The sequence below is a fragment of the Sminthopsis crassicaudata genome, chromosome 4, assembly GCF_048593235.1.
Source record: "Sminthopsis crassicaudata isolate SCR6 chromosome 4, ASM4859323v1, whole genome shotgun sequence".
Lineage (NCBI taxonomy): Eukaryota > Metazoa > Chordata > Mammalia > Dasyuromorphia > Dasyuridae > Sminthopsis > Sminthopsis crassicaudata.
In genome coordinates, this window is record NC_133620.1 from 193,548,618 (window position 1) to 193,567,788 (window position 19,171).

At 34.4% G+C, this 19,171-nt stretch overlaps 1 protein-coding gene across 1 annotated transcript in view; it reads left to right on the forward strand.

Annotated features, from left to right (window-relative positions):
* The first annotated feature begins 10,994 nt into the window (after positions 1-10,994).
* Positions 10,995-19,171, forward strand: part of CDK19 (cyclin dependent kinase 19) — a 288,374-nt gene continuing 280,197 nt past the window's right edge. The window contains exon 1 of the mRNA XM_074310097.1: positions 10,995-11,171. Within this exon, the coding sequence (XP_074166198.1) occupies positions 11,166-11,171 (6 nt within the window). The 5' untranslated portion in view covers positions 10,995-11,165. The remainder of the gene's footprint in view (positions 11,172-19,171) is intronic.

Below are 19,171 nucleotides of genomic sequence, written 5' to 3' on the forward strand. Positions count from 1 at the left end.
ATAGCTCCTTTAGTCATGTTGGATGTATCAGGTCCAAAAATATGCAGTCTTGATAGGTCAAAATAAGGTCCAAAGTAAAGGAGTTCTTATGACTGTTAAATTGCCTCTTCTTTTCAGCATTACTGGAAAGTCTTGGGGTATTTTAGCAGATCAGTGAGAAAACTCTGTCAGGGTGAGAAACTCAGAGATGAAGTGTTAATAGTTGTGCCATAAAATTTAATAGCCACAGCAAGTATTTTGTCAGTGTAGAGATCTCTCTGTATAGAATAGCTTCCTTTATGCAGGCCACAGAATTCTGTAGGTGGAAAATACATTGGAAGTTGGTGGTCTAATTCAGATCTGATCAAGATTGCTTTTTTGCAATTTTCACCTGTTATGCTGGTTCTACTCTCTGGGGTCAAGTATAATAAATGTAAAGTAGTGCATCTTCCACTTGACAATCCTTCAAGTACTTGAAGACAGCTAATTATACAGGTTTTTCCTCTGGCCAATTATATGCTACAGACACTCCATTGTCTTTTTCTTTAATGAGCACTTTTCTAATTTGGCAAATACTTTTTGTTGCCCTAACTGCTAAAAGAAATTCAGTATATTCTGTGAAGCCACAAGTATATGACATAATTATTGAAATAGACTGGTTTTCCATAGAACTTTAAATATTTAATTTATGTGAATTTTTTTTATCTTATCAATATGGGTACTTTCCTCTGTCATACAGAACTCAACCCATCAGTTTAGTCAAGATTTGACAAAAGCAAGAAAATGACAAATGTTGGAGGGGCTGTGAAGAAGCACGCACACTGTGTTAGGTACATTCTAGAAAGACAGTAAAAAGTGTGATCCTGGACAAATTTCTTCACCTCTGTTTGCCTCAATTTCCTTATTTGTAAAATGAGGATAATAATAGTATCTGCCTCCCAATGTTGTGAATTAAATTAAACACTTAGCACAATATCAGGTCCACAGTGAGCACTATATAAATGCTAGTTACTATTGTTGTGGATGTAACGTTATTTAACAGTGCAAGTATTTTATCCTAGCTATAACACTACTAAGCCTTTACTCAATAGAGATTAAGGAAGAAGAAAAAGGAGGTTCTAGTCAAATAAGGAATAGTTGAATACATTGTGGTGTATGAATATGATGAAATAGTACTGTGGTGTAAAAAATGAGGAAATGATGATTTTAAAAGACATGGAAAGCCATATGAACTAATAGAGTGAAGTAAACAGAATTAGAAGAACAATTTATACTATAACAATATTATCAGGACAATTTTAAAGACTTTTACAAACTGAGGAAGAATGAAATTAACAAAGCTAGAACAATTTATACAATAATTACACTGTAAAAGCAAATTTTGAAAGCTATAAGAACTGTTAATGGAACCATTCATGATTCCAGAAAACTAATGAGAAAACATTCAATCTAAGACAAAAAGATGGTGAATTTAGGGTACAGATATGTGTGTGTGTTGTGTGGTATACAACTGCTGAAGGAATTTTTCTTGATTATACATACATATACATTTTTTCTCAATGAGTTAGGGGGTATAAGAGGAAAATAGATTTCTATTTTTTTTTTTTAATATTGAGAAGTGAGAGCACTTCCTCTTTAGTTATCACAATTTGCAAATATAAGGCTCTAGTAGCCTTATTATAAAAGATATGATTTAAAAGTCCATGCTGAAAATGGACATGTAGAGTATAATATACCTGAGTGCTCTCTCACTTGCTCTCAAAGTTCTTTAAAGAGCTGATAATATATATTAAAAACTACAAATTTTATTTGAGTTGTGGTAATTCTTTGTACCACATCTATTGAATAAGCTTAATCAAAAATTATATTTACATACCCATATGCAAGGCTTAGAGCTGTAGCCTATAAATTTTTTCCACTCTGGGATGGTTTCACAACACACATCAATTTGTGCATTGATATGAAAGATTTATTTTACCAGGTCTTGTCCCAGATAATTTTACTACTTTCTCAATGGCTTTTATTAAAATTCTAACCACATATATTGTAACATATGTAAAATGTATGGGATTACCTGTCATGGGGGGAGGGAGTTGAGGGAAGGGGAGGATAATTTGGAAAAATGAATACAAGGGATAATATTATAAAAAAAATTACTCATGCATATATACTATGGAAAAAAAATTCTAAATAAAAAAAATTCTAACCACAAGCACTGGATAAAATTTTTAAATGTTTTATCTGATTGTGTTGAGAGGTTCACCCACTTCATGCTATCTCCTTGATGAAGGATTGCTATGGGTGCCTTTTATATAATAAAATTTGATATTTCCAATATTTTTTATTTATTTTTTTTTAGCCATATTAGGTAAAGCCAATTCAATCTCTCTTAGAGCCTCCTGAGCTTTTTAAAGCTGTATTGTCAGTCTAAAGTACTGTTTCCTCTTAAAGGTAGTACCACTTTAACTCTTGGAGATACTTTTCTCACAGGAGCAAGGTTAGCAGCCACATGCCTTTGATTCAAAGTAGAGCTGTTCTTTATGCCATGTGGCAAGGCCGTCCATTCAAACCCTTTTAAGGCTCAGCTGGAGTAATGCTGGGCACTGAAAAGATAATATCCTTCTTATCTAGAGAAATAAAATTCTTAATCCTAGAAGACCCTTCTTCAAGTAATTGAGAAAATGGAAGCCCAAGCTGAAGAACTTCAGTTGTTTCCACGTGTCCATTTACTTTTCTCAGATCAATAAACATTCTCCATTCCCCAAACAAATTTAAGGGAATTACAAGGACTTAGAGAAGCTTATAAATGTCCTTGGTTAAGTCTTTTCTGTCCTATGCCTAATGAGATCTGAATTTTTTCATTTTTTAAGAAGTCTCTTCCTCACTGATCAATGGGGGACCTTTCAACTGTGTAATAAGTCTTTCTGTCTTATATTTAAATTCCCATTTTAAGAGGTAGCACTATTTTTAACTGTCATAGATTCTTTTATACCAGACATATAGGTATTTTCTGTGGTCTTTAACCAATTACTAGACCAGCTGGCACCTTTAATAGCTGCACTATCTACTTCTGTGTCTAGCAACCCTTTTTCTGCCATTCATACAGATAATGAGCAAAGGACACTTGGCTATGAAAGCTTCAGTCCATAATATCCCTGAATTCTTACTATATTGTATTTCAGGAGTGTGAATCAATAAATCTGATGTTACTTCTCCTGGGTCACTTCTATCTATACCAGTGATTAAGACAGCAGTTTCCCAAATCATTCTAAAAATAAACAGTTTTATAAGTATTCGTAGGGGGTTGGGCAATCAAGCCTTCCAGTGGAAGTGGAAAATCCAAGAGGTAAGCAAAAGGTAATTCTAACTCTCCAAAGGCTGTCCTAGCAGTTCTAAGGATATAAAATTCCATTCTAACTGCAAGGTCTTACCCTTGTAAAGTTGCTTAGAAACTGAGCTGTATTTTTAAAATTTTTCTAAATATTATATTTATTACTGTCCTCAGTACACAATTCTTTTTTGCCTGGAGCCATAAAGCCTACTCCCTTCTTTTGAAATGAAGACATAGGAGGGCAGTGCGGATGATATTATCGCCCTTCCTATTTCTCCTCCCCCTCTCTCTCGACCCACTAAGTTGGAGCTGAGGGAAGAGGGTCAGGAATTGGAAAACTCCCCAAAGGTCAATCTAAAATCCAAACCGAGCTTTGCACATAGAAAGAACTAAACCTCTTCTCAAAGGAATGGTAATCAATAAATTCCTTAAAACAATAATACATGAGGTAAACCAACCAAACGCTCTGAAGAATTTCTTCAACATGATTTATTTCTCTCCTTAGCTTCAGCCACTGGTTTGAATTCTTCCTGTTCTAGTTGTCATAACCTAGCTTTTTCTTCTTTCTCTATCTCAACCCGCAATTTAGCCTGCAATTCTAGTAACTCTTTTTTAATTGTTTGTTGTTCTACTTTTAATTCAACTTCTAGTTTTGTATTTTATGCTCTACACTCTCATACTTGTTATACTTATACTTATTCCATTCACCCAGTTAATAGACATTTAATGGAATATTATTGTGTAGTAAAAAATGATATGAAGAATTCAAAGAATAATTAGAAGATTTATATGAACTGATGAAATTAGCAGAATAAACATGACTACAATAATATAAATGAAAAGATCATTAAAAAGAAGTTGAACTTTAAGTACTTTAAGTCAATAAACATCCCAGAGAGCAAACATGCCTCTCTCCTCATAGAAGAGAAGTTGGATCTACTAGAGCAAAATATTTTACATCTCGTCTCTGTATCAGACACTTTTGCTTGTTTTGTCAGAAAGAAGTGTTCCCAGAAGTGATTGTGACATTTAAAAAAAAGGTTTAAGAGATGGATAAATGATGGATATAAGACAGGTAATTTTAATGATAACAGCTAGATAGTAAGGTATGTGTAAAGTATTGTGGTAAGTGTTTTACAATTATTTCCTCATTTGACCCTTAAAACAATCTTGGGAGGTGGGTGCTATTATCATTCCCATTTTCAAATGAGAAAACGGAGGCAAACATTACAGAAAAAATGAGAAAGATTAAAGAGAACAAAATAATAAAATAATATTGCTAGATGCTAAAATGCTAAATGCTGAATAATAGGCTCTATGGTAGAGGGGAAAGGACCCTAGATTTGATCTTGGAAATCCCAGGTTTAATTTGTGTTTAATTAAGGAGTTCTTAACTGTGAGATTATGACTATGTCATTTTACCTTTCTGAGAAAAGGTTAACATATCTATAGGTCAACCTATCTATAAAACTATAAAATAAGGGTAGTAATAGTTATCCTAATAAGATCACAAGATTATTGTGTGTGCTTCGTAAGCTTTGGAAACTCTGTAAACGTAGGCTATTCTTTTTTATTCCAACAAACATTTATATAATTATTTTAAGAATAGCTTTTTTATTTTTCAAAATACATGTAAAGATAGTTTTCAACATTCATCTTTGCAAAACCTTGTGTCCATATTTTTCTCCTCCCTTCCCACCTCCCTTCCCTCTTGGGAAAACAGCAAGTAATCCAATATAGGTTAAACATCAACAAACATTTATTAAGCACCTACTATGTATAAATTCCCAGACAAGTGCTGGATTATATATAAATATCCGACTAATTTTTAAATTCCTGTGGGAAGAGAAATGTTTCAGGCAGAGTGCTTCATAATACCTCTCCATTAGGTCACCCAGAACACTTTTGGCTAGGTATCCTTCCCCCACTTTGACAGAACTTTTTAGCTTTGAAGAGTTCAGAGGATATTGTACTTCCCATTGGTGTCCGAAAATATGACATCTGTGTAGCAGCTGGCAATATTATCAGTATCAGGAGCCAAGGACATATTGCAGAGATTGACTATGCAGTCAATGCAATGGTAGAGGGGAGGTAAAATCTTAGCTAGGTCTTTTGTATTTGCCAACTTATCATCAGAGTCCTTGAAAAGTCCTCAGGTAAACATAGCAATGTCTAAATTGTGACCTAAGGATAGAATGGACACACACACCCAAAAGTACATATACACATATGCATACATGTACCTATGCATATATATTATATGTGTACACATATGTATTAGTGTATATATAGTCAAAGCTCTAGAAAAAGTCTCCCAAAGGCATAGAAACACCTTACAAAAGAGAGAAAAAGACATCCAGCAACCAAGAGTTATGAAATATCTCTTTGTTTCATGAACTCTCTAAACTTGGACCCACTTTTTTTTTCCTTTTAAAAAAAATAATAGTTTTTATTTTTCAAAATACATGCAAAGATATTTTTAAACATTCACCCTTGCAAAATCTTGTGTTCCAGATTTTTCTCCCTTCTTCCTATGCCCTCCCCTAGAAAGCAAATAATCCAATATATGGTAAACATATGTAATTCTATGTATATGTCCACATTTACCATGCTGCACAAGAAAAATCAAATCAAAAAGAAAAAAAAAATGAGAAAGAAAAAACAAGCATGCAAACAATTTTTAAAAAGGTGAAAAAACTATGTTGGAATTCACATTCAGTCCGATGGTTCTTTCCATCACACATCTATTAGAATTGGCCTGAATTACCTCATTATTGAAAAGATCCACATCTATCAGAATTGATCACTGAATAATTTTGTGGTTGCTGTGTACAGTGTTCTTTTGATTGAACCCATTTTTTCATGGCGTCTGTACTTGAGAGATATTGTCACAGACTTTTGGGGGGATGTTCTGTACCACTATTCTAACTCTACTATTTCAGTAAATACTCCCTATCCAACAACTACAGTAACTACAAAACAAATCTGCTTCTTTTGTGATTTACATTTTATAAAAGATACAAAATGTTGATAAGTTTGTTGTTTGTCTTTTGTTTGTTTGTTTGTTTTTTAGAAGAAGACCAATGGCATCATAGGATGATATCTTGACTCAAATGTAAATTGAATTTAAGTTTGTACACAATAATATGAAAAGGCAGTGAACACCAATAGCTAGGAATATCAATAAAGGCTTCTTGTAGAAGGTACATGAAATGAATTTTCTAGGAGTTTAGACAAAAGTGAAGAGATTGTACATTCTAGGCATAGTGAAGTAGCCTGTGTAAAGGCATAAAAGTGGGAGGACTGCTGAGTTTGTAAAAGAGTAAGTGGATCGATATAACAAATGTTTCAGAAGGAGTAAAGTGAAATAAACCTGCAAATGTAGAGTAAGATTGTCAAGACATTTACTTTAAATGCAAAGCTGAGAAATTTGTGTTTTATAGTAGAAGCAAAAGGCTACTGATACTTCATGAGCAGAGGAAATGATTGACATACTTAAGTTTGAGGAAGATTAGTTTGGCAATTGTGTGGATGATAAATTGGAGAGATGAGAGCCAAGACACTAGAAGTTCAGTTAGGATATTTTTGCTATAGTCTAGGTAAACAAGAATAATAAAGGTGGCCACAAGAATGGAGGGGAGAATTTAGAGGCCAAAGATATGGTAGAGGTAGAATTAGCAAGACTTGGCTACTGATTGACTATGTTAGTTCAAGGAGAATGGGATGGAGAATGACTACAAAGTTTTGAGTCTAAGTAACTGAAAAGACAGTGCTTGCCTCCACAAAAATAGGGAAATTTGAAGAAGGGATGGGTATAGGGAAGGAAATAGAGTTCTCTTTTGTAAATGTTGAGTGTGAGATGCCAATGGAGTATTCATTTGGAGATGAGATCATAGGTTCATAAATGTAGAAGTGAAAGGGACTTCAGAGGCCATTTATAAAAAGATACAGGATTATTAATCTAGAGCTGTAAGAATCTTTGGCAATCATCTAGGCCAGGTAAGAAAACTGAAGCCCAAGTCCAGATGAGAAAACTGAAGCCCTAGGTCACATGGTAATCATCAGGGAAAGGATTTGAACTCATATCCTCTGACTTTATAATTAGTGTCTTTTCTACTGTCTTATAATGAATCATAGACTTGGAAAGACTCTTAGAGGCTCTCTAGTCTAAATCCCTCCTTGTACAGATGAGGAAATTGAGTTCCAGAGAGGTGAAGTAACTTGTCCAAGATCACACAAGTAAGTTAAGAGCAGATCCAGGATTTAAAGAGTATACCTTATATTGATTTTGTTTGAGTAGAAGTTTTTTTAGCTTTATGTAATCAAAATTGTCCTTTTATCTTTTATAATACTATCTGCTTCTTGTTTGCTCAAGAATTCTTCTAGGAGCAGCTAGGTGATGCAGTGGATAGAGTACCAGCCCTGAATTCAAGAGGACCTGAGTTCAAATCTGGCCTAAAACACTTAATATTTCCTAACTGTGTGACCCTAGGCAAGTCATTTAACCCCAATTGCCTCAGCAAAAAAACAAAACGAAACAAACAAAAAAAAGAATTCTTCTATCCATAGTTTTGAAAGATGTCTCCTATTTCTCTAATTTCTTTATATTACTTTTTATATCTATTTTGTAGATCCATTTGTACTTTGTTTTAGTATATGGTATCACATATTAGTCTGAACCTAAATTCTGCAATCTGCTTTCCAAGTTCTCAGTTGTTTTTGGTATAAAGTGAATATTTACCCCAGTAGTTAGGATCTGTAGATTATTAAAAACTATTACTATATTTATTTACTTCTGTATCTTATATACTTAATCTACTCCCTGGATGAATTTATGAATTTTTTTTTAACCAGTGGCAAATCACTTTGGTAATTAATATTTTGTAATATAGTTCAAAATCTGGCATTTGTAGGCCTTCTTCCTTCACATCTTCCCCCCTTATTATTTATACTGAGATTTCTTGTCTTTTTTGGGGGAAGGATGTCATTATTATTTTTTTCTAGCTCTATAATAATATTTATTTGTTGGTTTGTTTGACATATCACTACATAAATAAATGAATATTGGTAGCATTGTAATTTTTGTTACATTGCCATAAATTAAGCATGAGCAATTAATATTTTTCCAATCATTTAGGTCTGTCTTTATTTCCATAAAGATTACTTTGCAATTTATTCAAATAGCTCATTGAACAGTTCCACTATATATATAGTTATTTTGAATGGAATTTCACTTTCTATTTTTAAATTTTTACTGGGTTTTCATAACATAAGGAAAATTGACTATGTATTTTTATATTATAGCCTACAACTGTGTTAAAATCATTGTTTCAATTAACTTTTAGTTGTAGAACCCTCAGGCTTCTCTCTAGATAAATCACCATGTCGATTACAAAATACAATACTTTTGTTTCCTTTCAACTATACTTATTCTCTTGATTTACTTTTCTTTTTTATTTCTGTAATTAGCATTTATGGAATTATATCAAATAATAGTGGTGAGAAAGTACATAATTATTTTACTCTATTTTATTGGTATGGCCTTTAGCATTTCTCCATTACATATAATCCTGTCCTTGCTTGTAAATAGATTCTATATACCATATCAAGTTCTCTTTCAATCAATCTACTTTTGTATTTCTCAGCATTTCTAATAGAAGTGGATATTATATGTTGCCAAAAGTCATTTGGTATTTATTGGTGTAATCATTTAACTTTTATTGTTTTTGTTATCAATATATTGTATTTGTAATTTTTTATATTGAACCAACTCTAAATTCCTTTTATGAATAAAACTGGTCATAGCATATAATCTTTTAATGTGTTGCTATAACCTCTTTATCACTTTTGCTACTGGCTTCTTTAGGATTCTTTTTAGATATTTATATTTTCTGAAATTTATATGGGGAAACTGGGCTTTTTTACTTCTGTTCATATCATTTTTCTTACAAAAATTCTCTTCTGAAAAATGATAAAAGTATTGCTACTATCCTTGGTGGCAATCAAATGTGGGACTTATTCCGAACAAATTTCCAGATGAACAGGGGCAATTTCTTGGCTGTATTTACTTGAGTTAATTCTTCATAGATAGCCATAGGCAACTGTTTCAAAAATTAATCTCCCATGGCAGGGGTATTCCATATCACATCTGACTTGGTATCTGGAAAGAGTTGCCATAGTCTTGCATGGTTATTTACCCTTGATTAGACCTAATTTGTCTTTTGATTGGCAGGACTGATTTAAGAGGATGTTGGAAGTATTTTTGAGTTCCCAGTTTTCTCTATAGATTGTCTAATAGTAAGGAATCAATCAGAGAATAATGGAGGGTGGAACTGCTTTGGACAGAAAACCTGACTTCAAACCCTTCCTCTAGTTAAGGACCAAGGGGAACCTCAAAAATGTTAGGGTTCCAAACCAGTGTCAGGAGGTATCTCAAAAAAATTTGTAGGCTTGAATCCATCTCCAAGTCAAAGAGCAAAGTTTATTATAATTGTAATGCCAATTAACTTCCAAAAGAAGTTAGCAAAGATCCAGGGAGCAAGAAAGTAAATTCATAGGGAAAAATGAGAGAGACTAAATACTTCATGTCACTGATATGCTAAGAGGTGGTCTGCTTCTAGTTTTGTGCATAGATGCAGTAAACATAATTCTCTGGGCAGAGTTCATGGGAAACCTTCCAGAGTTGGTTTTTTTGCCCTGAAATATCATTAGGTCAAGTGACAGACACCTAATTTTGTTCTGCTCCTGTGTCAACTTTAATCATCTCATTATTATTGTTCATTAGTCTCAGAAACCCAGTTATCACTGAGCAGTAGGCTGTGATCTGACTGCCAGCAATATTTTCAAGCTCAGCATCCTGAATATATACAGTAAACTCGGGCTTGATAGTCTAAGGAATAAAATATATCATTTCCAACTATATCACTTTCAAGGCCAGTTGACCTTCAAGTTATTGCTACATTCTTCTTAAGGGCTGCACCATGTCACTCTGATTGTGTGACTAGGCAAGTCATTTAAGTTTTCCAGTTCCTAAGGAATTCTAAAAATTTCAGAGCAGTTATTGATTTCTATTTTCCACTTAGGTCATTCCCTATATATATCTACCAATGAAATCACCATTCTGTATACACATGCATGCATAAGCTTATGTGGACATACACATCTACCTGTGTTTATAGTTATATGCACACAACATACACATACATGTTTTTATATCTACACACATGTGTGTGTTTATGCATGTGCACAATATTTATACATATATGTATGTTTCTATTCTTTCCTTGAGGTAGAGGGTTTCCTAAAGGTCAGCCTGTTCCTTCAGGCAAAAGGAAAGTTGACCAGGTTTACGAGGAGTAAGACTTGGGAGTGGATATCTACTAACAATTAGAATTGGCCAAGAATCTGGGAGGTTCCTTGCCTGACTGATGAAAGCATCTAGGGGACTGACTCATTGTGAGCAAGTAGTAACTCGCCCTACTTTAATAACTGGCATCTATATTGGTTAAGGTTTGGCAAAGCCCTTGATATGCATCATCTCATTTGAGTCTCACAGCAACTGAATGAGGTGAGTGCTGGCATTAGAATCTGCTTAATAGATGAAGAAACTGTGTTTCAGAGAGGTAAAGTAACTTGCTTGTGATCATAGCAGTGTCAGAGACTGGATTCAATCAAAATCGTTCTGACTAGCAGTCCAGAACTCTATTACACCAGAATGATTTTTATTATAGTAATTAGATTAATTGGCTAGTTCTGTAGTGGCTCATTTGCTCCCTACAAGTCAGCAAACTGCCAGCTCTGCAGAAGTAAGCTACAACTGTTGCTCAAGTGCCTCGACCTTCAGGGAGCCCCAGATATGGGGGTAAGTAGCAGGCTGACAAGTCATTCAATCTTTATCATTGCCACAAGTAGGTAGGGGACCCAATTATTCCATGTTGATATCAAACAAAGCCAAAAGTCCCACAAAATTTATTCATGTTGATATCAGACAAAGCTAAAAGTCCCACAGCTGTAGGGGGAATTGAGCTAGTGATTAAAGAGAACTGAAAAGACTCAAAAGAAAGATCCTTTGAAGAGGAATGGGACCTGATTCAAACCTTGATTAGAAAGACTGTAAAAGTTCACCGGAAAAGCCTATTATATATGTCAGGGAGGGAAGTGGGAAGTAGAGCACAGAGAAGTAATCAAAAAGATTAGGAAATTAATTAATGGAGTCAGAGAGAATATACCAATGAGTGGTAGATGACCTTAAAGTGATAGTTTGTGTGATGTAACTTTTTGCTTAAGGTTAGGATGATGTGCTAATGGTGACATTTTCCCCTTGTACCATTCTAATGATATTGTCATTGGTCTGTACTAATGGTGGTCTATTTCAATGTTTCTTTTATATGATGTTATAATAGTAATTAGAGCATGGAATTTGAAATTAGAAATAATGAAATTCAACTCTAGCTTTAGACTAATTGTTCTCAAAGTAGGGTTTGGGGAACCCTACGAGGTCAAAACTTATTTTTTTATTTTTTTTAAAATTTTGCAACTTTGTTAAAGTTGTGAATTGTTTCTAGTAGTTTTTTAGTTGATTGTCTAGGGTTCTCTAAGAATATCATTATATCATCTGCAAAGAGTGATAATTGATTACCTACTCTAATTCCTTTTATCTCTTTTTCTTCTCTTATTGCCAAAGTTAACATTTCTAATACAGTATCGAATAGTAATGGTGATAGTGGGCAACTGTTTCACCCCTGATCTAATTGGGAATGCTTCTAATTTGTCCCCATTACATATGAAAAATTATTTTCTTAATAATTTGTTGTTGTAGTTCAGTTATGCCTGATGATTCATAAAATCCATTTGGGGTATTCTTGACAAAGATACTGGTTGTGGTCTGTCATTTCTTTCTCAAGATCATTTTACAGATGAGGAAATTGAGGCAGAGTTAAGTGACTTGCCCAGGGTCACACAGCTAATAAATGTCTAAGGCCAGATTTGAAGTCAGTAAGCTGTCTTCCTGACTAGAGGCCTATCACTCTATCCACTCAACCAACTAGCTGCCCTTTTCTCAATAATATTGACTTTTAAATTTCTAATATGGTATTAGAATTTTATTTAATCTTTAATAAAAAGTGTATATTTCTAATAAAATCAGTATCATATTGTTTTGTAAATATCATATATCAGACATAACCTTGTAAGCAAAAGCTTTTTAGGAGGGTCCTTGATAATTTTTTAAAGTGTAAAGGGATTCAAAGACCAAAAAGTTTAAGAGCCACTGCTTTAGACATTTGCCTCCTGACAAATTGCCTGACCAAACATATGCCCATGGAAGATTAGGCTTTAACTCTAGAGAACAAGTGCATCTAAGTGTCAAAAAGCAATATGGTAAAGTGGAAAGACAGTGCTAGCTTTGAAGTCGGAGTAGCCAAATTCAAATCCTGCCTCTATCATTACTCATTTAACTACTCTTGAGATTCACTTTTTTCCCATTTTAAATTAAAGCAAAATTGAGTTAGAGTTACTATATGTGAATTATTATAACATGTTATTATGATACATTGCATATAATAGAATATTATGCCCTGCTTTTCTTCCCTTTACCCAGACCCTGATCATAGGTTTCTTTTTAATCCTTCCTTCATTATCCATTAATAGGTAGCATCTATTTTTGCTTATAATTAATTCTTCCTTTTTCTCTCTGTTTCACTCTCTTTTCTCTGATCCTGCCTGCTTCCCTGTTCAGTTTAATGTATTTTTATATCAAAAATATTTTTATGTTTGTGTCTCACCCTTTCTTTGTCTAATTCAGACAAAAGTGGTAATCATATGATAACTGCTTCCTCCATTCTCCTTGTTTGCATATACTATTTTTATTTATCACCCTGATTATACAAAATGTTAAGTTCTACCCTTTCTTCCCTAGTATATTTATTTTCATCCTCTTTTCTTTCTTCATGTAATATCATAAAAACAGGACAAAACAAGACAAGCTCTCTTGTCATATTAAACTGCACTTATGACCCTTAAAGACATTAAAGCTCTCAGGGGATTAATTTCCTTCTCTCCCTACTAGAATATAAATACTTCCTCATACTCTCTTCCAAGTATTGCAATAGATTTACCATTCTAGGTTTCTTTTGATTCCTGTTTTTGTATTTCTTTTTTTTTTTTTTTTTAATTTAGTATTATGTTTTTCCCAATTACATATACAAATATTTTTAAAAATTCATTTTTAAGGTGTCGAGTTCCAAATTTTCTTCCTCCTTTTCCCTCCCCACATAAGTATATGTCATATATACAAAATTTATTTCTACATTAATCATGTTGTGAAAAAAAATATAGACCAAAAAAAAAAAACCAAAACCCAAGAAAAATAAAGTTTAAAAAAAAAAGTATGCTTTGATTTACATTCAAACTCCATCTGTTCTTTCTCTAGAGACAGTCAGAATTTTTTTTTTTTTTTTTTTTTTTTTTTTATCATAGGTCCTTTGGAATTGATTTGGTTCATTCTATTCCAGAGAATACCTAAATTCTTCATTTGATCATTATACAATATTGCTGTTATTGTATACAGTGTGATCTCCTGGTTCTGCTCATTCACTTTGCATTAGTTCATGTAAGTCTTTTTTAGGTTTTTCTGAGACCATCTTACTCATCATTTCTTATAGTATAATATCATTTCTTATAGTATAATATTATTTTATCACAATAATATAGTCCAACTTGTTCAGCCATTCTCCAGTTGATGAGCATCCCCCTCAGTTTCTTTTTTTTTTTATTTTTTATTATATATATATATATATATATATATATATATATATATATATATATATATATTTTATAATATTATCCCTTGTATTCATTTTTCCAAATTAGCCCCCCTCCCTCTATTCCCTCCCCCCGACGACAGGCAATACCATACATTTTACATGTGTTACAATATAGTCTAGGTACAATACATGTGTGCGAATATCATTTTCTTGTTGCACAATAAACATTAGAATCCGAAGGTATATGCAACCTGGGCAGACAGATATTAGTGCTAACAATTTTCATTCCCCTCCCAGTGTTTCTTCTCTGGGTGTAGCTACCTCTGTCCATCATTGATCAACTGGAAGTGAGTTGGATCTTCTTTATGTTGAAGATTTCCACTTCCATCAGAATACATCCTCATACAGTATTGTTGTTGAAGTGTACAGTGATCTTCTGGTTCTGCTCATTTCACTCAGCATCAGTTGATTTAAGTCTCTCCAGGCCTCTCTATATTCCTCCTGCTGGTCATTTCTTACTGAGCAATAATATTCCATAACCTTCATATACCACAATTTACCCAACCATTCTCCAACTGATGGACATACATTCATCTTCCAGTTTCTAGCTACAACAAAAAGAGCTGCCACAAACATTTTGGCACATATATGTCTCTTTCCGCTCTTTAGTATTTCTTTGGGATATAATCCCAGTAGTAGCGCTGCTGGGTCAAAGGGTACGCACAGTTTGATAACTATCCCCCTCAGTTTCTAATTCTTTGTCACCACAAGTGCTTCTATAAATTTTCTTATACATATAGGTTCTTTTCATTTTAAAAAATCTCGTTGGGATATAGACTTATTAGTGGTATTGCTGAGTCAAAGATAAATATTCTATATTTGTATTTCAAGACTTCAACTTTTATTTTCTCATTAACAATGCTTTAAACTTTTCTCTTTCACTCAAAGTTCATTTTTTCTTCTATGCTTTTAAATACTATAAATTGCAGAGAACGTGCCAGTTGGCATAAAGTTTCTTCACCCCCAAAATACTATTGTATTAATAAAAATACTACAATCTTGTTGTTTTCAACTCCTCTTCTATCTCCATATATCTTGTCTAGAGCCTCTTTTCCCACCTATACTAAGTTTTTCTAATCTTTATAGTAATAATTGTCAAGTATTATAGAATTTTGTTCTTCAATTCTTTCTTTCTAGTTGTAGCCTTTTTTTAAACTTGAAAATTTTGGATTTTGAATAAGACATTCCTGAGAATTTTTATTTTAAATTTCTTTCAGAAGAACCAGTGGATTCTTTTTATATTCACTTGCCCTCTGGTTCTAATTGTTCTAAAGAATTATCATTTTCTTGAATTATCTTGTTTTCTTGAATTATCAGTTTCTTGAAATTCAGTATTTATGATTTTTTTTTTGGTCATACTTGTCAGATCATCCAGTAATTCTTATATCTTTTTGACCTATTTTCTAGAGAAATTCTTTTAAAAAGATACTTTTCACTTCTATTTTTCCCTGCAATCTTTTGATTTGTTCTGGAACTTGTTGGTTTCATAGAGTCATCAATTTCTAGTTTGTCTAGTCTAATTTTCAAATAGTCTTTCTTTAGGGTAAGATTTTGTATATTTTGCTTCCACTTTTTCTTCAACAATCTATATTTATATAATTGGAGAAAATCTTTTGAATAATATCTTCTAGGAATTTTAATTGACCTTGTGAACAAACTGTACTTTTATTTGAGGGTGTGCCTCTTGTTTGTGTGAAGTTACTCTCTCCTCTAGGTGAGAATTCTGGATGTCCCTGGATTCATAAAATTTCTTTATTGCCAGAATCTTCTTTTGTTTATTCATTCATACTTTTAGCTTTACTTACTGAATTGGCTCTGACTGTTTCTGTGCACTTGGACCGCATGGTGATCCCCCTTTTTGGTCTTGATCTCTATATTATATGAGGTCCTGCCACCTTTTGCTAGTAAATGATATATAAAAAGTGCTGGCTAGCCCAGGCTCACATGGCTCCTTCCTGTACAGAGCACTAAATTCAAGGTTTCTGGATAGCTCATGTAACCTTGCTACAAACTTTCAGAGCATCTCACTTGTCAAAGTACAGAGTTGCCCTGTAACAGCTTTCCCACTATGCTAACTCCTATCACCACACCCAGGTCCAGAACTTTTTTAGGTAATTAATCAATCTGGATCTTATCACTGGAGTTCTATGAAACGCTGATCCCCAGGTCCAGGGCCTGCTTAATCACTCTGGGATTTTCTAGATGGACCACTCTGAGATCACAGCTGGAAGGCTGTAGAACACTTTGGCTCCTCTGGCTAGTCCTGTTCTTCAGTGCCTGCAGATTTTTTGGTTGTGTCTTTTCAGGAAACATGGGTTAAGCTGTTCTATTCTTATCTGTACTGCCATCTTGTATGGAAGCCCATCAAGTAGCCTATTGATTCACATGCCTTAAGTTATCAGTAATCACTTCATGGCCATTGGGGAAAGCCCTTGAATGCTCCCTGGTATAGTACATAAAATCAGTTACAGTCCAGCACCAAAATCCATTGCTTAGCTCCCACTTCTGTCATTATCTCAAGGTTAAGGTGACTTCTAGAAAATGAAATTAAAATTCCTGAGGGCCAACTCCTTGATTCTTGGTTTACATCATTTCTAATAGTTCTTTATTATGTATCTGTACTTGCAACCAATCTTTCAAAGATAATTGAAACAAAAGATACTGGTTAGACAAATTGATGTGGGTTGTGCTCCCTTTAAGAAACTAATCCTTTCAGATGGATTTATTCTTTTCTGATTCCCAGCCCCTCCTATCTGATCCATTATAAATTCAAGAAGCTAGGACCTTAGTTTCACAAATCCTGTGAAAAGCACCCTTTTGAATTCCAATAGGAGATCTGGGCTCTCACAACCCCCACCCAGATCTGAGTCAACTTGGGACATCACCCACAGGCCCCTTTGGCTAAATCTCTCATTATAAGAGAACCTTTGCAGAGGTTCCTAACATGGCAGCCTTACTTCTGGCTGCCAAGGATTTCTATCCACTGGAATCCTATTTCCAGTGCCCTTTTATTTCTATCTTCACCTTTTATTTACTAGACTTTAACTTTACTTCCAAACCCCATAATAAACCTCCTTTATCAATCTAGGTCTTCGGGTCTGTAAATTCCGTTACAGGGGACTCTGTGCCGTTGCTAGACTGCATTTAACTCTGTATCCTTGCGCAGAATCCAAAGGGGTTTCAGGGGAACTCTATTTGACTCCCTGTACCTCGAACCTGCCACTAGATCTCACTTAACCCTAATTTCATTTAGTTAACCCCAATTCTAAATCTCATCAAAATGATATGTCTTTTGGTGGAAGTTCCAAACTATCAAACTGCATTTCTATTTGACTGTAGCCCAGCATTCTATTATAATAGTGTTCATTTGTTCAATACATAACCTTGTAACTACAATGTCACAAGACTTGCTGACAGAGCTTTTTTTTTTCCCCCCCCTGAGGCTGAGGTTAAGTGACTTGCCCAGGGTCACACAGCTAGGAAGTGTTAAGTGTCTGAGACCAGATTTGAACTCGGGTCCTCCTGAATTCAAGTCTGGTGCTCTATCCACTGCACCACCTAGCTGCCCCGACAGAGCATTTTCATTCATATTTGTCTTTCTTGGCCAGTACTGTATACTGACTTCATAGTAATTAAGGTTGTTTCCCATATTTGGCAGGCAACATACATTGTAAATATGGTCAAAATATGTGGATTGGTGGCTTTTGAACTTTTCAATAGTCCCTTTCAGAGCAAAACCCCCTCCATTTTGTGAATGGGATACAAAATCTCATTGTCATTAAGGATTCTACTGTCAAAATTAATAATGTTTCATTATACGTAACAACAGCAAGATTTTGCAATGGTCAACTATGATGGTCTTGATGAGATTTAGATTTGGGGTGTCCAAATGAAATTAGGGTTTCTGGTGGACAGGGAAATGAGGTCTAGTGGCAGGTTCAAGGTTCAGGGAGTCAAATGGAGATCCCCTGCAACCCCTCAGGATTCGGCGCAAGGGTAGGGAGTTAAATGAGGTCTAGTGGCGGCTCAAGCAGTTCTCTATAAAGAAATTTACAGACCAGAAAACCTAGATTGATAAAAGAGATTTATTATGGGGATTGGAAGTAAAGTTAAATTCTGGTTAAAGTCTAATTAAAGAAATAGGTGAGGATAAAGAAAAGAGGGCACCGGAAACAGTATTCCAGTGGTCAAAGGCCCTTGCAAAGCCAGCCATGGTGCTGCCATGTGTGAAACCTCTGCAAAGAGAGGACTCCAGCTTGGCTCTTTTGTAATGAGAGATTTAGCTAAAGGGGCCTGTGGGTAGAGTCCCAGGTTGGCTCCTGGCTGGGTCTCAGTTAGGGGGAGAATTAGCTTGGTGGGGGTTGGGAAACCTGACCGATCATTAGAACAGGGGCTGGGACAGCCCAAGTTGGCTCAGATCTAATTGGGGGGACAAGTCGGATCTCCTATTGGAATTCAAAGGGCTCCTTTTGACCAGGATTTGTGAATCAAAGGTCCTAGCTTCTTGAATTGACAATGCATCAGCCAGGAGGGGCTGGAAGTAATCTGAATCACAAATCAATTTCTTACAGAGAAGACAACCAGATTCATTCAGTCTTGCTTCTTCTAAGCAGTTTAGTGATCTAAGGCAATCCTAATAAACTTTGGGTAGAAAAGCAGCATCTAAATCCAGAAAGAGAACCATGGATTGAATGTAAATTAATACATGTTAAGTTCACTTAAAAAAATTTTTTTTTCTTTCATGGTTTTTCCCCTTTGTTCTGATTTTTCTCTCCCAACATGATTTATAAGGAAAAGTTAAAGAAATAAAAAATTAAAAAAGCTTCAACATATAATTGGGAGAAAAGGTTTTTTTAACCTACAAAAAAATTTGATAGATTTCTGGTGGCCATTATTCTCTTGGTTTCAGTACTACTCCCAAACTTTCCAGAACTCCCCAGAAGTTGGGGAAAGAGAAAAAAGAAAAATCTCCTCCCACTGTGCTCTGACAGAGGCACAATAGAAAAGAGAAAGTGATTCCCCTCTCAAACTGCAGTTC